This window comes from Spermophilus citellus, assembly GCF_964194105.1.
Source record: "Spermophilus citellus genome assembly, chromosome: 1".
Classification (NCBI taxonomy): domain Eukaryota; kingdom Metazoa; phylum Chordata; class Mammalia; order Rodentia; family Sciuridae; genus Spermophilus; species Spermophilus citellus.
In genome coordinates, this window is record NC_138182.1 from 276577752 (window position 1) to 276594247 (window position 16496).

A 16496-nucleotide genomic window follows, 5' to 3' on the forward strand; every position below is an offset into this window, starting at 1 on the left:
TAGAATTAAACAAACGTCAGAAGTTGCAGTGCAACTGAGCAGTTGCAGTGCATCGATTGGCTGATAAACATGATTAAGAGGCATGGCTAACCGGTATAGTACATAAACAGCACTACCCTGGCGACCCGAGGCTTTGGAACACAGGAGAGACCCAAGGGCAGACTCTAGAAGGAAAATCTGAACAGTATATGTGGACTTGTAATAGTGTGAGTGTGGTCAATATGACATGTGAATGAGAAGGGCACGAGTGACATCTGACCCTCCAGGGGACTTTTCATCTGAGAGCCTGTTGGGTTATGCCCAGGAGTTAGAAGACCATTCTGGAAGGGCTGGTTCTGGCCAGGTGGTAAGCTGTACAGATCTCTGTGATGTTTAGGATTGGTAGGAGACAGCTCTGGAAGCAGAGTGTCAGCCGTGTTTTAACGGTAAGGAACTCTATTTGCAATTTTGCATTAGCACTTCTCAAAATTGGGGAGAAAAAGACCTAAAAAAATGTCAAAGTTATATACTGATGAATTTTTGAAAAGCATGTTTTCTTGGTAATTTCTACATAGTACATAAGGGTACATGTTGCTATTTAAAAATTTTAAAAAAGCTTTGTGTCCATTGGCTTTTCAGCATGTTGCCATAGTGAGGTGTAGAAATTCATGGTCTTTTGGGAAGATGCTTGTCAAGGGTAAAAAGAACACTCAGGGTGGTTTGGGAACTTTACATTTTTTTAAACCAGTAAATTTTTTTGGTAATTAGGGATAGTTAAGGAAGATTCTAGGCTGCAAATTTCCACTCTATGTGGCTAGAAATGAGTTCTCAGACCTGAGATGCAAGGGTGTGTGCCTTTGGAAGTCACAATGCAGAAAGAGCCTCCCTAGCACAGAGCCCAGCTCCACTGCTTTCTTTCTTTTTCTTTTTCTTTCAAATTTTGTTTTAAAAATGTTTTATTTGTTATTTTTAGTTATACATGACAATAGAATGTATTTTGATGCATTATATATACATGGAGCATAACTTTCCATTCTTGTGGTTGATGTAGAGTTATACTGGTTGTGTATTCATATATAAACTTAGGAAAGTTATGTTTGATTCATTCTACTGTCTTTCCTCTTCCCATCCCCCATCCCTTCCCTTCATTCCCATTTTTCTAATCCAATGAGCTTCTATTCTTCCCTAACCCCTGCCCCCTTATTCTGTGTTAGCATCTGCATATCAGACAGAACATTTGGCCTTTGGTTTTTTTTTTGGGATTGGCTTATTTCATTAGCATGATATTCTCCAGTTCCATCCATTGACTGGAAAATGCCATAATTTTATTTTTCTTTATAGCTGAGTAATATTCCAACGTGTATATATACCACATTTTATAATCCATTAATCTGTTAAAAGGCACCTAGGTTGGTTCCATAGCTTAGCTATTCTGAGCTATTTTGAGCTGCTATAAACATTTATATGGCTGCATCATTGTACTATGTTGATTTTAAGTCCTTTGGGTATATACTAAGGAGCAAAATAACTTGATCAAATGGTGGTTCCATTTCAAGTTTTCTGAGTAATCTCTGTACTTCTTTCCAGAGTGATTGCATCAATTCACAGTCCCACCAGGAATGTATGAGTGTACCTTTTCCCCTACATCCTTGCCAACATTTATTGTTACTTGTTGTCATCATCATCATCATCGTCTTCTTCTTCTTGACAAAAAGAAAAAGAAGATTTATTGCTTTCCTAGCAAAGGAGAAACACAGGGGACTCCTGTCCCAGAACCTATGATTCTGCCACCAGCACAAAAAGGGGGCTTTTACAGAGGTGATTCAATGGCTACATCCCATGTGTTGTAGTTCACTTGTTAATTTGGGAGACAGTCAAGTCTGAGATCTTCCAGTACCGTCTCCCAAATCTGGATTACTTTATTCCTATGGTGGGTATGTACTCAAGGACAGTTAAGCCTGCCTAAAATGGAAAATAAAAGTAATCCTGTTTCCCCTGAGATTAGGGAAAGAGAGAGACTGGGGAGGAGCAAGGAGAGAGGAAGAGAAATAAACACGTTTATTTAAAAAATAAATTGTAGTGGTAGAGCAGCAAGGGATATATTCAAAGCTATATTCAAAGTGGACTGCTGTTACATTTCCCCACTGTCAATTTCTACGTTCAATTTCTATGGAAAAATGGGTGATGACATCTCCAAGTTGCTTCCTGCAGAAAGAGGGTGAAGTTAGGGGAAGTAAGCCAAAGTCCTTGTTCTCTATCAGGTGGGACATGGACAGTTAAAGGTATTCAGTATAAACAAATTCAGTATATCAGTGAAAAATAGATTGAGTTTATCAGTGTAGGAAGTTAGGAAGTTTTGTACATCTGTGAGATCAGGCTCAAATTAATTCAGGACACACTTGTGAATGTTGAGTCCTTTGTGATCATTATTATTAGACACTCTCACATAAGGACCCCTTCTTTATAGCCTCCAGCTGTACTTACTTTTGATAGGGCTGACACAAGTGTACATCTTAAGTTACATTAAAAAAAACCACATTGTTTTCTTTAAATGTCCATGTAGGACTGTGCTCAGGCTAGGCTTCCCTTGCCAGGTACTTAAGACCAAGTTGGTAAAAACTGACCTTGTTCCTTCCTATCTACTCTTAAAAGTCAGCTGAGATTCATCAGAGATCAATCTTCGGGATGTTTGTGAAGCCTGTTGGATCCTTTAGCTTTCCTCTACCAGTGGTGCCATCTGCCAGGATGGGTCAGAGTCCTGATGACCATATGTGGCTTCTCTTGGAGGCATCAGGGACATTTCCCTGTCCAATGGCCCTCCTCTGTGTAGAATGTGCACTGGTTGGTTTCTTGTTCTCTAGGGTCCTCTTGATCTCCCTGATCAGCAGACCAGGTGACTTGCCAGAGTTGCAGGGTCCAGAAAGGGGTCCCATCGTTCTCTGGGTACAGGCTGACCTTAGAGGGCAAAGCCAAAATGTTGGCTGCTTTTTTCTTGGCCCTTTTACTTCCTTGACTTTGGTCTCCAGTTTTTGGTTTTAAACACCTAACAAGCCAGTTTTACTATTAAAGAGGGAGTAACAGGTTATAACTACACTATTCATAATTTTACAGTTATCCCTGTCAGTTAATCTGGGTCAGTATTAATACTAGAAGTTAGCATTATATACTACTTGTCCTGTAGGTGATAGTGATAGTTTATTATCTCAAATTAACCCATTTTTTTTTTAAAGAAGCACTACCTCTGCAAAACACTAACAGACAACAGTTATAAAGTTTACAAGGAAAATACAAAATGAAATTAACGGAGCAAAAACATTGGCTTTTATAATCTTGAACCTTTACTTAGTTATATATTAGATTCCCTGTTTGAGATCATAGTAATCTTTACAACAAAAATCAATACTTTGGACATAACTTTAAATGAGCTGAAGTCTAGCCTATTTTGGAGTCATTCTAACAAGGAGTATGGTGGGAAGCAGAGTCTTATCTAAGGTGGGGTGGGACTCTTCATAAATAACAATACAACATTGCATTTGAATCATGAATCAAAGAAAGGCTGAGAGATTTTAACTTTCTTTTTGTGAAAAAAGTGGCAGAATGCTTCCATATTTTATAATGTCACCTTTAAACAGATCAGGCTCTCCTTATTATCTTCCAAAAATGCACTTAAATTTCAATTCCAGTGTGAGGAATAGCACAAAATTGTATATATAACTTATTGACAACAGATTACTTTATCCAGCTGTTGAAACATCAAATGACATGCATGAATACCAACCAAATTTGTTTTTTCTATACAAATCTGAGACTTTTTCTATACATAATTTGAGTTTGGAGAACAAGTGCTCTCCTAAGTTTTACATTTAACTAAGTTTAACTTTTAAAGTACAATTTAGAATCCAGGGTATACAGTAACAATAATCACAGGTCTTCATGGGTTAACAATAATCAAAGGATAGCCTTAAATTTCTTATACATTTAGGAAACAGTGTTAATCATCAGAAATTGACTTAGTCAAAGCAAACAGATACAGATAGGTCTTCAAATGAGAGTGTGGCTCTTCTATGTCAGAAACAATGTATAACAGAGAGCACTTATTGGTTATTTTACTAGAAAAATTACATATACTTTCATTTTATTAACTTTTATATAACACATAGACAAGGCTTAGACAGATATAGTTCTCATATGTATACATATACCTAGTCATATATACTTTGGGTGTCAACTATATTGTTAAAACCTAAAATAAGTTGTTTAATCAGTCACAAAATAATCTTTTAAAATACTTTAAAACAGGTACAAGCCCTAATTTCTTTAAGACTTATTTTCCCTAAGTAATAACAACTAATAGATGGAAGAAAATTATTGTGATAGATAAGAGATGATCAATGTTTCAGACCTTGCTTCATATCAGCACTTTAAAGTTCAAATAACTTTGACTGACTGTGCTAATTATAGCCAATTTAATCACAAACTCAAACTTTTTGAGATTTATCTTCCACAAACCTTCTGTGACTTACTTAGACACAACTTGCTTACATTCTTAGTTTTGTCCCCTTTCATCTTGGACTTTAACACAAGAGTATTACTTTACCAGGCAACATATTTTCTCATCCAGAAATATTTCTTTTACCTTCTAATTTTCTATACTAAAATATATTTTCATACCTATAACTTTCTTATATCTTTTCTAGTTTTGGGCCCTTTCTTAAATTCACATTCTGAAACAGTCCTTACGGATGTTACCTGTGCATTTAATTCACACAACAGTTTCATCTCAGGAGAGGGTTGGACAATCCAGCATATACAAAAACTGTGCCTTAATCCTTTTTCTCCCAGGTTGTATCCAAGGGCTTGGAGCACAGGATACTTTTGAGCCTGACCTGGCTCTGTTATCACTATCACAATGCCATCAACTTTAAGTGAGTTCCCACTGTCAGTTGTACCCAGAGGCTCTTTGGGGTCTTTTTCTTATACTAAGTATATTGACATGCAATGGGGGAGGCCCTTTCCATCCTTTTCTTTAGGCTTCCTTGGAGATCCCTTTGCAGAGGCTGCCTACAAAACACAGGTGGACCTTAGTTTCTGTCCTTTCCTTTTCAGGGTGCAGTTTTATCCTGTCACTCTCCCCAGGCGTTTAGTTTGATGGGACACTGCTATAGCAAGGATTGCTCTGCCCCGGTGATGAAAATCCCTTGGCCTGTCCCATCTTAAAAGGGGAGACTAACCCTGACCTGAACCCCAATCCTGTCCCAAGATCATAACTGACAGTGATGGAACCTACTGCCACAGTTTTGTGGCTAGCATCCTCCACCCCCTAGGGGCAAAAGGGACTGGAAGGCAGGGCAGAGGCCAGTTTCTCTTTGGTCATTTTTCTAGAGCCAAGGCTGTATTTCTGGTATTTTTCCCTCTAGTTCAAGGTTGGTGTCTTGACCCACCATGAGATGATCTGCCGTTTCTTGGGGCCGGGCTGAGAAACAGTGTTGGGAGTGCCAGCACTGGGTTTAAAAGATTTATATCATTTTAACGCTTTCTTCTGGTGTTCTGCTACCCTTGAACACCAGAGGCAGTGCCTTTTGGCACCTTCAAACTAGTTCTTGTTTACCCCTTATCATGCAACTGCATAATGCCTGTATACACAGACTCCCTTTCACATGCTTCACCCTGACAGACCAACCTCACTGTCAAGATTGTATCATAATCCAGAAAAATTATTCAAAGCCCAGATTGTGTCACAGTAAACCGTCTTTCTCTTAGACAGGCTTGTACCTATAGGTGGCCCATTCAGCCAAGATCTCTCTGCTCAAGAGACTACTGGTAAGATCAACAAAGCTCAGCCCATGTCTAAAGGGCCAGGAACAGACAAAACAGCAGACAACAAGAGAGGATCCCTGAAACCAGGGCAGACCGATGGGAACCCTTAAAACAGATATACCTGCATGTACAAATGTCTTCCACTTACTTTACCTTTGACAGACCAACTCTGAATACAAGATTGTATAATAATCCTGAAAGCTATCCAAAAGCCAGATCATTACAGTAAAATATTATCTTAGACAGGCTTGTACCTATAAGTGGCCTTTCAACTTATTTTACCTCTGACAGACAACCTTCAATTGCAAGATGGTACAAAAAAGAAACAGAAAGAGAGAGAGAGAGAGAGAGAGAGAGAGAGAGAGAGAGAGAGAGAGAGAGAAAGAGAGAAGAGAGAGAGAGAGAGAGAGAGAGAGAGAGAGAGCAAGAGAGAAGAGAGAGAGAGAGAAAGGGAGATATGACCAGAGAGGAGCCCCCAAACCATGGCCAACAGATGGGAACCTTGAAATTGATCAGGAAAGATCTTTCCCCAACAGACTACCTATAGGATCAATGCAGTACTGGCCATGTCTTAAAAGGGGCAGTAACAGATACAAACAAAACAAAAACACAAAGAACCGGACTGGGGATGTGGCTCAAGCAGTAGCGCGCTCACCTGGCGTGCGTGCGCCCCGGGTTCTATCCTCAGCACCACATACAAACAAAGATGTTGTGTCTGCCGAGAACTAAAAAATAAATATTAAAATTCTGTCTCTCTCCCTCTCTCTCTCTCACTCTCTCTTTAAAAAAACAAAACAAAACACAAAGAACCAGAGGCAATTCCCAAACCCAAGGCCAACACAAACTGATGAGAACCCAGAACAGACCAGAAGGAAGTAAATATCCCTAGATTCTTGAATCCCACTTAACTGTGACTCCTACATCAGTGGCACCACAGATGTCCCCAGAAAGAGGGACCAGATGTTCCCACTAAGAGGAACTGGAGGTGTGGAATGAAGGGTCTTGGCATGCACACCAGGGAACTTACCAGATGTCTAAGGATGTTGTGACTTGACTGAGTTCAGTTTCCTTTTCCTCACAGTGGACCATGCTAGAGCAACCTGTATTGTTCTGGAGAGAGGGTGAGAGTTTCCCGAAGCAAAAGGAGGTTCAGCAGCTGCTAGGATGGTCCCTCAGAAATAGCTCCCTTTACTCACAGGAATAGCTCCTCTGTTCCACCTGAGGCAAACTCTCCTGTCTCTTAGCTCTCTTGCAGCTGGCTCTCAACAAGGTTGCCAGCCCCATGAATCCTCAGCATGGAAGTGGGGTTTCTTGGAGAGCCAGGCCTCCCCAAGAAACCTGGAGTGGAGGCTGCTTTCAGGTCCCATCTGGGTCACCAAATTTGCTGCTGAAAGGTGGGTCCTCATCTTCCGTGCTAATCCGATAACAAGGACGTGGTTTTGAGAAAAAGGAAGAAGAAGGTTTAGTGCTTTGCTAACAAAGGAGAGACACAGGGGACTTCTGTCCCAGAGGCTGTGATTCTACTTGGCGTCTTAATAATTGCCATTCTGACAGCAGTGAGATGGAATCTCAGTTTAGCTTTAACTTGCATCTATCTCTCTAATTGCTAGAGATGTTAAACATTTTTTTTCATATATTTGTAGACTGATTGTATTTCTTCTGTGAAGTGTCTGTTCAGTTCCTTTGCCCACTAAGTGTTTGGGTTATTTGTTTATTTATTTATTTATTTTTTTTAAAGAGAGAGTGAGAGAGGAGAGAGAGAGAGAGGAGAGAGAGAGAGGAGAGAGAGAGAGAGAGAATTTTTTAATATTTATTTTTTAGTTCTCGGCGGACACAACATCTTTGTTGGTATGTGGTGCTGAGGATCGAGGATCGAACCCGGGCCACTCGCATGCCAGGCGAGTGCGCTACCGCTTGAGCCACATCCCCAGCCCTATTTATTTATTTTTTGGTGTTAAGTTTTTTGACTGGAGATTAATGCTCTATCTGAGGTACCGGTGGCAAAGATTTTCTCTCATTCTGCTCTGCCGCTTTCTATTATGCAAATGCATAGAGGGGAACTTGGAACATCTTCGAAGACACTACCAATTAATGTCAGAAGAAAAAGGAAGCTTCGGCAGGGCTTAATTCTCAACATTGATTCATGCGTCCTCCCGGGCTCGATCACTGATCTTTTTTTTTTTTCCCCCAACAGCCTAGATGATTCCATCTTACCTGTTGTTTTTCCTCAAAAGAGTAGGACTTTTGCCTCTGCATTTGCTAAGTCCTCCACTATCTGCTCACTAATGAGTGAGGGCTTATTCCTAAGCCCCAGATTGTGATGTGTTCTTCCCAGTGTGAAAGACTAACAGTCACCCTGCACTTCTTTGCCAGGAGCACTTCTATATCCTTTAAGACCAAGTGCACTGCCCCCTCCTCTGAGAAGCCTCCCCTGACTTTCACGAGGAGGCCAGAGCTTTGTTCCCTGTACTCTCATCACTTTGCGTCCATGTTTGATGTCCACTGTAAGGACATTAGTTGACACATTTTTTTTTTTTTTCCTTGAGAGATTGTGAGTTCTAGTAGGGCAGGAATGGCATCTATTTAAAATTAATTGATATTTAATTTTAATTGAGATACAAAACAATGTTTGATACAGGTATGCATTTCAGAATGAGTAAATCAGGCTAATTAGCATATCTATCACTTCACATACTTATCGTTTGTATGTGGTGATTTCCGTTTTTAAGCAGACTTCCCTTAACACAGTACACATTAATATACGCTTGTGGAACCATTGAATGAATTAAACTTTTCATATGTCTGCAGACTTTTCCTGTGTTTCACTATCAAGTTTAGAACATTATAACCAATTGTAAAATCTTGGGTCTAATTAGTGAAATAGATTCTTTCTTGGCACAAGTTACCTTTTGAGAGCATTTTTGGAGGTTTCATTTATATTTTTAGGATACTTGTTCTTCCACTCCACTGACATATGATAGTAATAAAATTATCACAATGTACTATATTATGTAAATGCATTTTTCTACTTAGTACACTGATAATGATAATTTATTGAATAATAACTTCATGACTTGAAATAACAAATGAGAAAGATTCTAAAGCTATTTATCATGGAAACTATGGCAGTATTTATTTAAACTTGGCCTGAAACTATTAGGTAATGATGCTATATTATAATTAGGTTGCAGTAATATAGTAGTGGACTTTATCCACAAACACCTACCAGTAATAACCAAATATATCTAGACTCTGTGAGCTTAGAAAAGTCAAGCTATATATTCTTTCTCTTGGATAGCAAATCCAAATGATTTTTAATAAAAAAGGTTGAACTAATTCTGCATATATTCACTCACTTGTTTGCAACGATACAGTTCAGATCTGATGTCTGCCCCCCCCCCCCCAGTTTTTTTAAACACTCTCATAGATAAAGCCTCTTAGTACCAAGTGTACAATGGATATGAATTCCAGACTTGTGGATTCTGTTTTTCTTTCCTTCCCTAATATGAAATGGAAATACATAATTTTGTTTGGTTGATTTTGTTGGCTTCAAGAAAAAGGGACAACTTGAAAGATATGTGATGGTCCTCTTGACTGTTAAATTCACCTATTTGCCAAGCAAGTTTTAAAATGGAGAAAGTTATCTCGAAGCTGCAGGAGTATGGGTTGTCAATGCTGAATGTATTTAGCTAGGGCATGCTGTTGCTCCACAGCCTCTGTGAACAGTGATTCTCTTGTGGGTAGAGGCCATGGGGGAGAGATGCAGCACTTCCCTGGGGAGACACACCTCTTCCCCCTGCTAAGACACTTTGCAGGAGGGCAGCCCTTGTCTCCAGGGGTGTGTATGGTGACAGCCAACCCTTTCTCTTTAATATCTTTTGAAAGCTGAAAGCCTGTCAGTTCAGTTATTCTTTGACAAAATAGCCAAACTGGTTTCAGCATCCTCTTAATCAGGCCCAGACCTGTCTGACCTGGTGAACACATTTCACACAAAGCAGGTCAAAACAATATTCTTGGCACTGTGGAAGGTGAATGGCTCTGGGGTTTAGTTAGCTGGGAGGTGAGGGGAGAACAGGTACTTCTTGGTAATAGGCAGGTGGATACTCTTAGCCTGAATGAGTTAATGACCAAAGATGCCCACATCCTAATCATGCCAGGGTTACATTCCTATAGAATGTGCCTCTAAGTGCAAAACCCCTCTGTCCCACTGCTCTGTTGGATGCTTCCTTGGGACCAGATACTATTCTCCAGAGGGCAGGGAAGAGCCCCTTCTTGGCTCTCTGGAGTGTAGAGCTGAACTGTTCCATCTTTCAGTGTTTGTATAACTCTAGCAAGGAGAAAAAAATAAAGAAGTCTAGAGTTAGAAAGACCCCCAAATTTACGCCCTTGACCTTCTCTATTAAGTTCTTTCTTCAGATGAGAACCTGGTGGTGCTAATCAATCATGATTATCTCACGAAATGACTTCATTGGGAGCATGATCTCAGGCTGGGCTACACATTAGAGTCCAGAGGGTGCTTTTGAGAAATATCAGTGCCTGGGCCCCCTCCTGGACAGGTAGGACAGAATTTCTTGTGGGTGGGAGTCTCAGGCATCAGGAGGCTAATGCTTCCAGGTGATTCTCACGAGCAACCAGCTTTGGTCACCATGGTTGTATGAATAAGGGAAGTTTGGGGAATTTGCCCCTCTGTAGTATATAATGTGAGTGGTGACAGCTTATATACTTAAAGCATTTGGGAAAAAGTCACTTGAATTTCAGGACCCCTGCTGCCAGAGAGAACCCTGGAAATTCTACAAGACAAGTGTTTCTGATTCTGGGGTAAAACCACTGTGGAGCTGGGGGAGAGTAAGTGGCCATATGGAGGTCCAGTATGTCTCATTTGAGGTGAAGAACTTTGATGTGCAGAAAATAGACTCCAAATCTGGGATGTTGGGATGGGATGTTGGGGTAGAAGAGGTAGTGGTGATGCGATTACCCAGATTGTAAATTTGGGGTTGGTTTGGGTCATAGATAGTAAAGAGAAAATGTTTTATTTGCTTGGAAAGAATAATAAAGAATGACAGATCAAGGAGTGGGTAACTGAGATTTAGAGGCCCTGAAAAATCCAGCAAAAATAGACAGTTCCAAAGCTCAGTCTTGGACACTAAGTTGATGGTTCTTTCTCTGTTTAAGTGCCGTCTCTTTGCAACAGAGCAGGAGTGTGGCTTTCCTTAAATAAAACACCTGCTGTGCTGCGTAATACTCCATGGTATATAAATGCCACATTTTTTTTATCCATTCATCTATTGAAGGGCATCTGGGTTGATTCCACAGTCTAGCAATTGTGAATTGTGCTGCTATGAACATCGATGTGGCAGTATCCCTGTAGTGTGCTCTTTTAAGGTCTTCAGGAAATAGTCCGAGTAGGGCAATAGCTGGGTCAAATGGTGGTTCCATTCCCAGCTTTCCCAGGAATCTCCATACTGCTTTCCAAATTGGCTGCACCCGTTTGCAGTCCCACCAGCAGTGTACAAGAGTACCCTTTTCCCCACATCCTCGCCAGCACTTGTTGTTGTTTGACTTCATAATGGCTGCCAATCTTACTGGGGTGAGGTGGTATCTTAGGGTGGTTTTGATTTGCATTTCCTTGACTGGAGATGTTGAGCATTTTTTCATGTACTTGTTGATTGTTTGTATGTCCTCCTCTGTGAAGTGGTTTGTTCATGTCCTTGGCCCATTTGTTGATTGGGTTGTTTGTTTTCTTATTGTCTAATTTTTTGAGTTCTTTGTATACTCTGGATATTAGGGCTCTATCTGAAGTGTGAGGAGTAAAAATTTGTTCCCAGGATGTAGGCTCCCTATTTACCTCTCTTATTGTTTCTCTTGCTGAGAAAAAAACTTTTCAGTTTAAGAAAGTCCCATTTGTTGATTCTTGTTATTAACTCTTGTGCTATGGGTGTCCTATTTATGACAAAATCACGGAATTTGCAGGGAAATGGATGGCACTAGAGCAGATTATGCTTAGTGAAGCTAGCCAATCCCTAAAAAACAAATACCAAATGTCTTCTTTGATATGATGAGAGCAACTAAGAGCAGAACAGTGAGGCTGAGCAGGAAGAAAAGATTAGCATTAAACAGAGACTTGAGGCGGGAGGGAAAGGGAGAAAAAAAAAGGGGAAATCACATGGAAATGGAGGGAGACCCTCATTGTTATACAAAATTATATATAAGAGTTTACGAGGGGAATGGGATAACAAACATGGAGGGAAATGAATTTTCAATAGATGGGGTAGAGAGAGAAGATGGGTGGGAAGGGGAGGGGGGATATTAGAGGATAGGAAAGGTAGCAGAATACAACAGTCACTAATATGGCAGTATGTAAAAATGTGATGTGTAGCCGATGTGATTCTGCAATCTGTATTTGGGGTAAAAATGGGAGTTCATAACCCAATTGATTCTAATCTATGAAATATGACTTGTCATGAGCTTTGTAATGTTGTGAACATCCAATAAAAAAAAAAGAAAGTTAAAAAAAAAACAAAACACCTGCTGTGAGTAGGATTAACCAGCGGGGGGGGGGGGGGGGGGGGGAGTCCCTTGCTCTTCTGGAAACCACTTTGCTCAAGGGCTCTTAATTCTGGAAGGAGGAGCAGCACTTCATCCGCAGCCACAACCTTCACCTGGAGAAATGAAAGGAAGAGAAGGTGAGCTGTGAAAAGCAGTTAGGAGAAGGGGGTTTCTAAATTGTGGCTCTCCCAGCCAGTTACAGAGCAGGATAGTCAGATCACAGAGCCTGCGACAGGGAGAAAGATGGAAGCCAGAGGGAGACGGAGGACTAAGAACAAGGGAACTGTTTCCCTCCGTGTCTGTACTTCAGTCCATTTAAAGGGAACATCAGCTCAGCAAGGTTTGGTCCTGTTTGCTGTAAACTGGGGGAGAGTTACAATCACAGTCATGGCTGGATTGCATGGAGTTGTTGGTGTTTGGGTCTCAACAGCATAGAAGCTGGGAGCACATGGACCAAACTCTGGTTTGCAATCACAGACTCACACTGATCTGGAATAATTTGTTCCAGTCTTTTCTCGAGAATGACTTATAAAAATGAATCATGTGGTTCACTGATCCATTGATTCTATACTGTAGGGACAGAAAGGTACGGCGTCACCTCCTTTCCTTACTCCTTGTAAGGCTCAGGGTCGAGAGTCCTACAGACAAAGAAAGGTTAACAGGAGAAACGCATAGCAGATTTATTTAGTTTATGTTTTATATGACACAGATCCTTCAGAAAAACCCACAGACCCAGGGAATGGCTTTCATGCTTAGCGTCCGATGAAGAATGCACAGTGGGTCAGGCACGTAATCGGACAAAGCTAGCAGGCTGAGTGGGGACCCAGCAGGGCCAGTCTGCTCAGGTGACTCTGCACAGCACTCCTTCCTCCTGGGTAAAGGGCAGGACCCCTCTGGGAGGAGGGTCTTTGAGGGAGAAGGAAGAAGTGGGAGAGTGACCTTTCTAGTTTTTATGGCTTGCTTTGGGGAAGAGGCATTCTGGTGTTTAGGACCCACCTCAGGGAGAGGGATTTGGTTTTCTGTGGCTCAATTTGAGGGAAAAGAGGGGTGAAAGGCAGGAGGGCAGGAGAAGGTCAGAGAGATGCTGCTTGAAGCCTTCCAGTGTGCCTTAATTCAAATGACTTGACATGTCAAAGGGCCATACTTAAGGGTATCATATTCTGAGCCCCAAGATTATTACCAGAGGCTTTTCTGTTCAAAATCAACATAGAAAACACCCTAGTGTTTTCTGGTGTTCTTGGAAATGATGAGACTGGTCTTTATTTTTTATTTTATTTATTTATTTATTTTACTGCTTAGGAGATAACAAGGATTAGGATCTATCTATCTATCTATCTATCTATCTATCTATCTACCTACCTACCTACCTACCTACCTATCTATTTTGCAGAGAGGTGAGCTAAACCAATGTGGGCCATTTGGGTAGCATTAAAAAAAGAAATGCCATTGGGCTGAGGATGTGGCTTAAGCGGTAGCGCGCTCGCCTAGCATGCGTGTGGCCTGGGTTTGATCCTCAGCACCACGATACAAACAAAGATGTTGTGTCTGCCGAAAGCTAAAAAATAAATATTAAAATTCTCTCTCTCTCTCTAAAAAAAAAAAAAAAAGAAAAAGAAAAAAGAAATGCCATGTATATTTCATCAATAAGCAAGCATCTCATTGGACATGCACTTTGAATACTTTTTCCTTTCTGTTTATGGATTTGTCTAGATTCATCCAATCAGGGAAAGTGGAATAAGGGGAAGTTAACTGGTCTAAGCTGACCCAGTCCAGTGTAATACTGCTGGTATAACTCAGAATATGGATTGTCATTCTCTCTAGTCTACAACCACAAGTCTTTGTATAACCCATGTAAAATATACAGGGCCTCCTTCAAGACTGCCTGAGATAACCCTGAGTGCAAATTAAATTAAAAAAAAATATGTAAAATCAAGTTTGAATGAATTCAAAATTCCTAGTTGCCCTTGGACATCCTGTGTCTTGGGCACTGATATCCTTTTGAGATGAGGGCTCGATTCCCAGCTCTGCCACTCACTTAGCTGTGTGCTCTTGGGAAAGTTGCTGTGTGGAGATAATAAACACAGGTTTTTTTTTGTGTGTGTGACAATTTAAAGCAAAGCATAGTAAGCAAATGATGAGTAGCAGAACTATACCTAGCGATGCAACCAGGCCAACAGCACAAAACGTGCCTTTCAAGAGGGCTGGGGCCTTGGGTGGCCCTGTTCAGACACAGAGGAGTTCTTGGCTTTAGGCCCCATCCTTCATCCACTTCTTCTGGCTGCCAGTGAGATCTGTGCAGTGGGTCTGGGTCAGAGGTCAGATGTGCCAAGAAGGTAAGATAAAGGTGGAGGGAGCTGAAACATTAGTAAAAATATCATTATTCAAAAGTTTGTTTCACTAAATTTTGATGTCCAGGGCCAAATCCTTGGCCATGCCATTTTGATCCATAAGTTGATTGATTTAGTATTATCTCCAGTCTGTGTGCAATTTAATCTTTATGAACATCTTTCTGGTGAGGGTTTTTATCTCCATTCTTGTAAAGGTCTCCTGAATAGTTGAGGATTATCAACCTAAAGTGAAGCCTAAATGAAAGATTGAGCATATGTGTAGTTCATGCACAGTTTGTGTATAAAAACATGCAAACTTGGACTTTGATTATGTAGGATTAAAGGTTAGGATTTTCAAAATATTGAATTGGTAGATTGGTTTTGAGAAAAAGTCACAGAACTTCTGAAAGCAGAGAGCCCTGGGCTCATCTCTGGGATTCATTATTTTAAAATCTCAAGACTGTAATTTGCATTAACTTTTGGACCACTGAGAAGTAGCTCACATGTCAGAGAAGCTCTTTTAGCAGTCACCCAGTGATCTTTTGATCTTGGAGTTGAGGCAACTTCAGCAAGATCAGCTAAATATCAGTTGCAACCTCACAATTAGTGGCTAAGCTAGGACAAGAAACAATGACTCCACTTGACGTTGGCTTCTTGTGTGTGTGTGTGTGTGGGGGGGGGTCGCTGCCATAGCTGGGAAGCTATGCTCACTCCTTGATAACAACGATATCAGCCACTCTTCCAGTCCAAGTCATTAGGGGCACATCTTGTCACAAATCACAGACATGTTTCAATACTGTTCTAGACTTCCCTGGACACTGGATAGATTTCTGACCATCCTCCCTAACCCCTAAGTTTATGCACTCATGTAGTGCGCAATGACTTTAATAGGTCACTTAAAAAAAGTCATTATACACTTTACCTCCTGCTTTCTTAATCCCCTTCCACCTTCACTCTGCAAGTGTCCTAGACATTCTACAGGCCAGCAGGACAAGCCAGCTTCAGACAGCTGGTCACTGGACTGCATGCGACTACAGGGTTAAGTTCATAGATTGATAGTGTGTTGATCTCATTACTAAATATTCGTTTGCTATGATTGACATTTTGTGGTAGTGAAAAACAAAAAAAGTCTTCTTGTGCTAGGATACCTTAGTGTCGGGCATGAAAGTTGAGACTGGTAAATGTTGTGGTCTTTTATTTCTATGGCTCCAGGGTTGACTCCATGTCACATGTCTTTGGGAGGCAGAACAATCTGTTTAAGTAAGAACACATCCAACCAACATGCTTTTGAAAATAGCTTTTGAAAACATTTACTTTAAAAACATGCTGATCATTTTCTTTGTATACATAAAACTGCTTTGGAATTTTTTCCCACTATGACATTTAGGTAAAAATAGAGCAATCAGTGTTCTGTTTTAGGGACAGGTCTGTCTTTTTCTCCATTCCAATCCTTTTTTCTTCTTCTGGGTTCTTATAAAATTGGATCCTGGTGTGACATGTTGCCATGGGAGAATCTTGTTTAAGTGTCCATCTTCTTTGGAAATCTTCATTTGCTTTACATCTTGGGTCTTCTGGCTTTCTGCTTTAATTTTTTTTTTTTTTAGCTATTTAGCATTTGCCATCTCTTTGTGTGGTTGCTGCTTGATCCCTGGGTCTCCATGCTGTTAAAGACAGTTATTACAATCCTAGAGAGATCTCTTTGAGGAAAACTTTATTTCCCTCTGCCAGCAAGGCAGAAAACAGTTCAAAACAACAGGGCATCTTCCTGGTTTTAGTGACATTTGAAAATACATTTACATTTTCTACTATTTGACATTTATGAAATGT

General features: G+C 40.6%; 1 protein-coding gene across 1 annotated transcript in view; it reads left to right on the plus strand.

Annotated features, from left to right (window-relative positions):
• Positions 1-368: 368 nt before the first annotated feature.
• The window catches only part of DNAH5 (dynein axonemal heavy chain 5), a gene marked incomplete at its 5' end in the record, with an annotated part of 237371 nt that continues 221243 nt past the window's right edge, over positions 369-16496 (plus strand). The window contains one exon of the mRNA XM_081288458.1: positions 369-425. Coding sequence (XP_081144584.1) covers positions 369-425 — 57 coding nt within the window. The remainder of the gene's footprint in view (positions 426-16496) is intronic.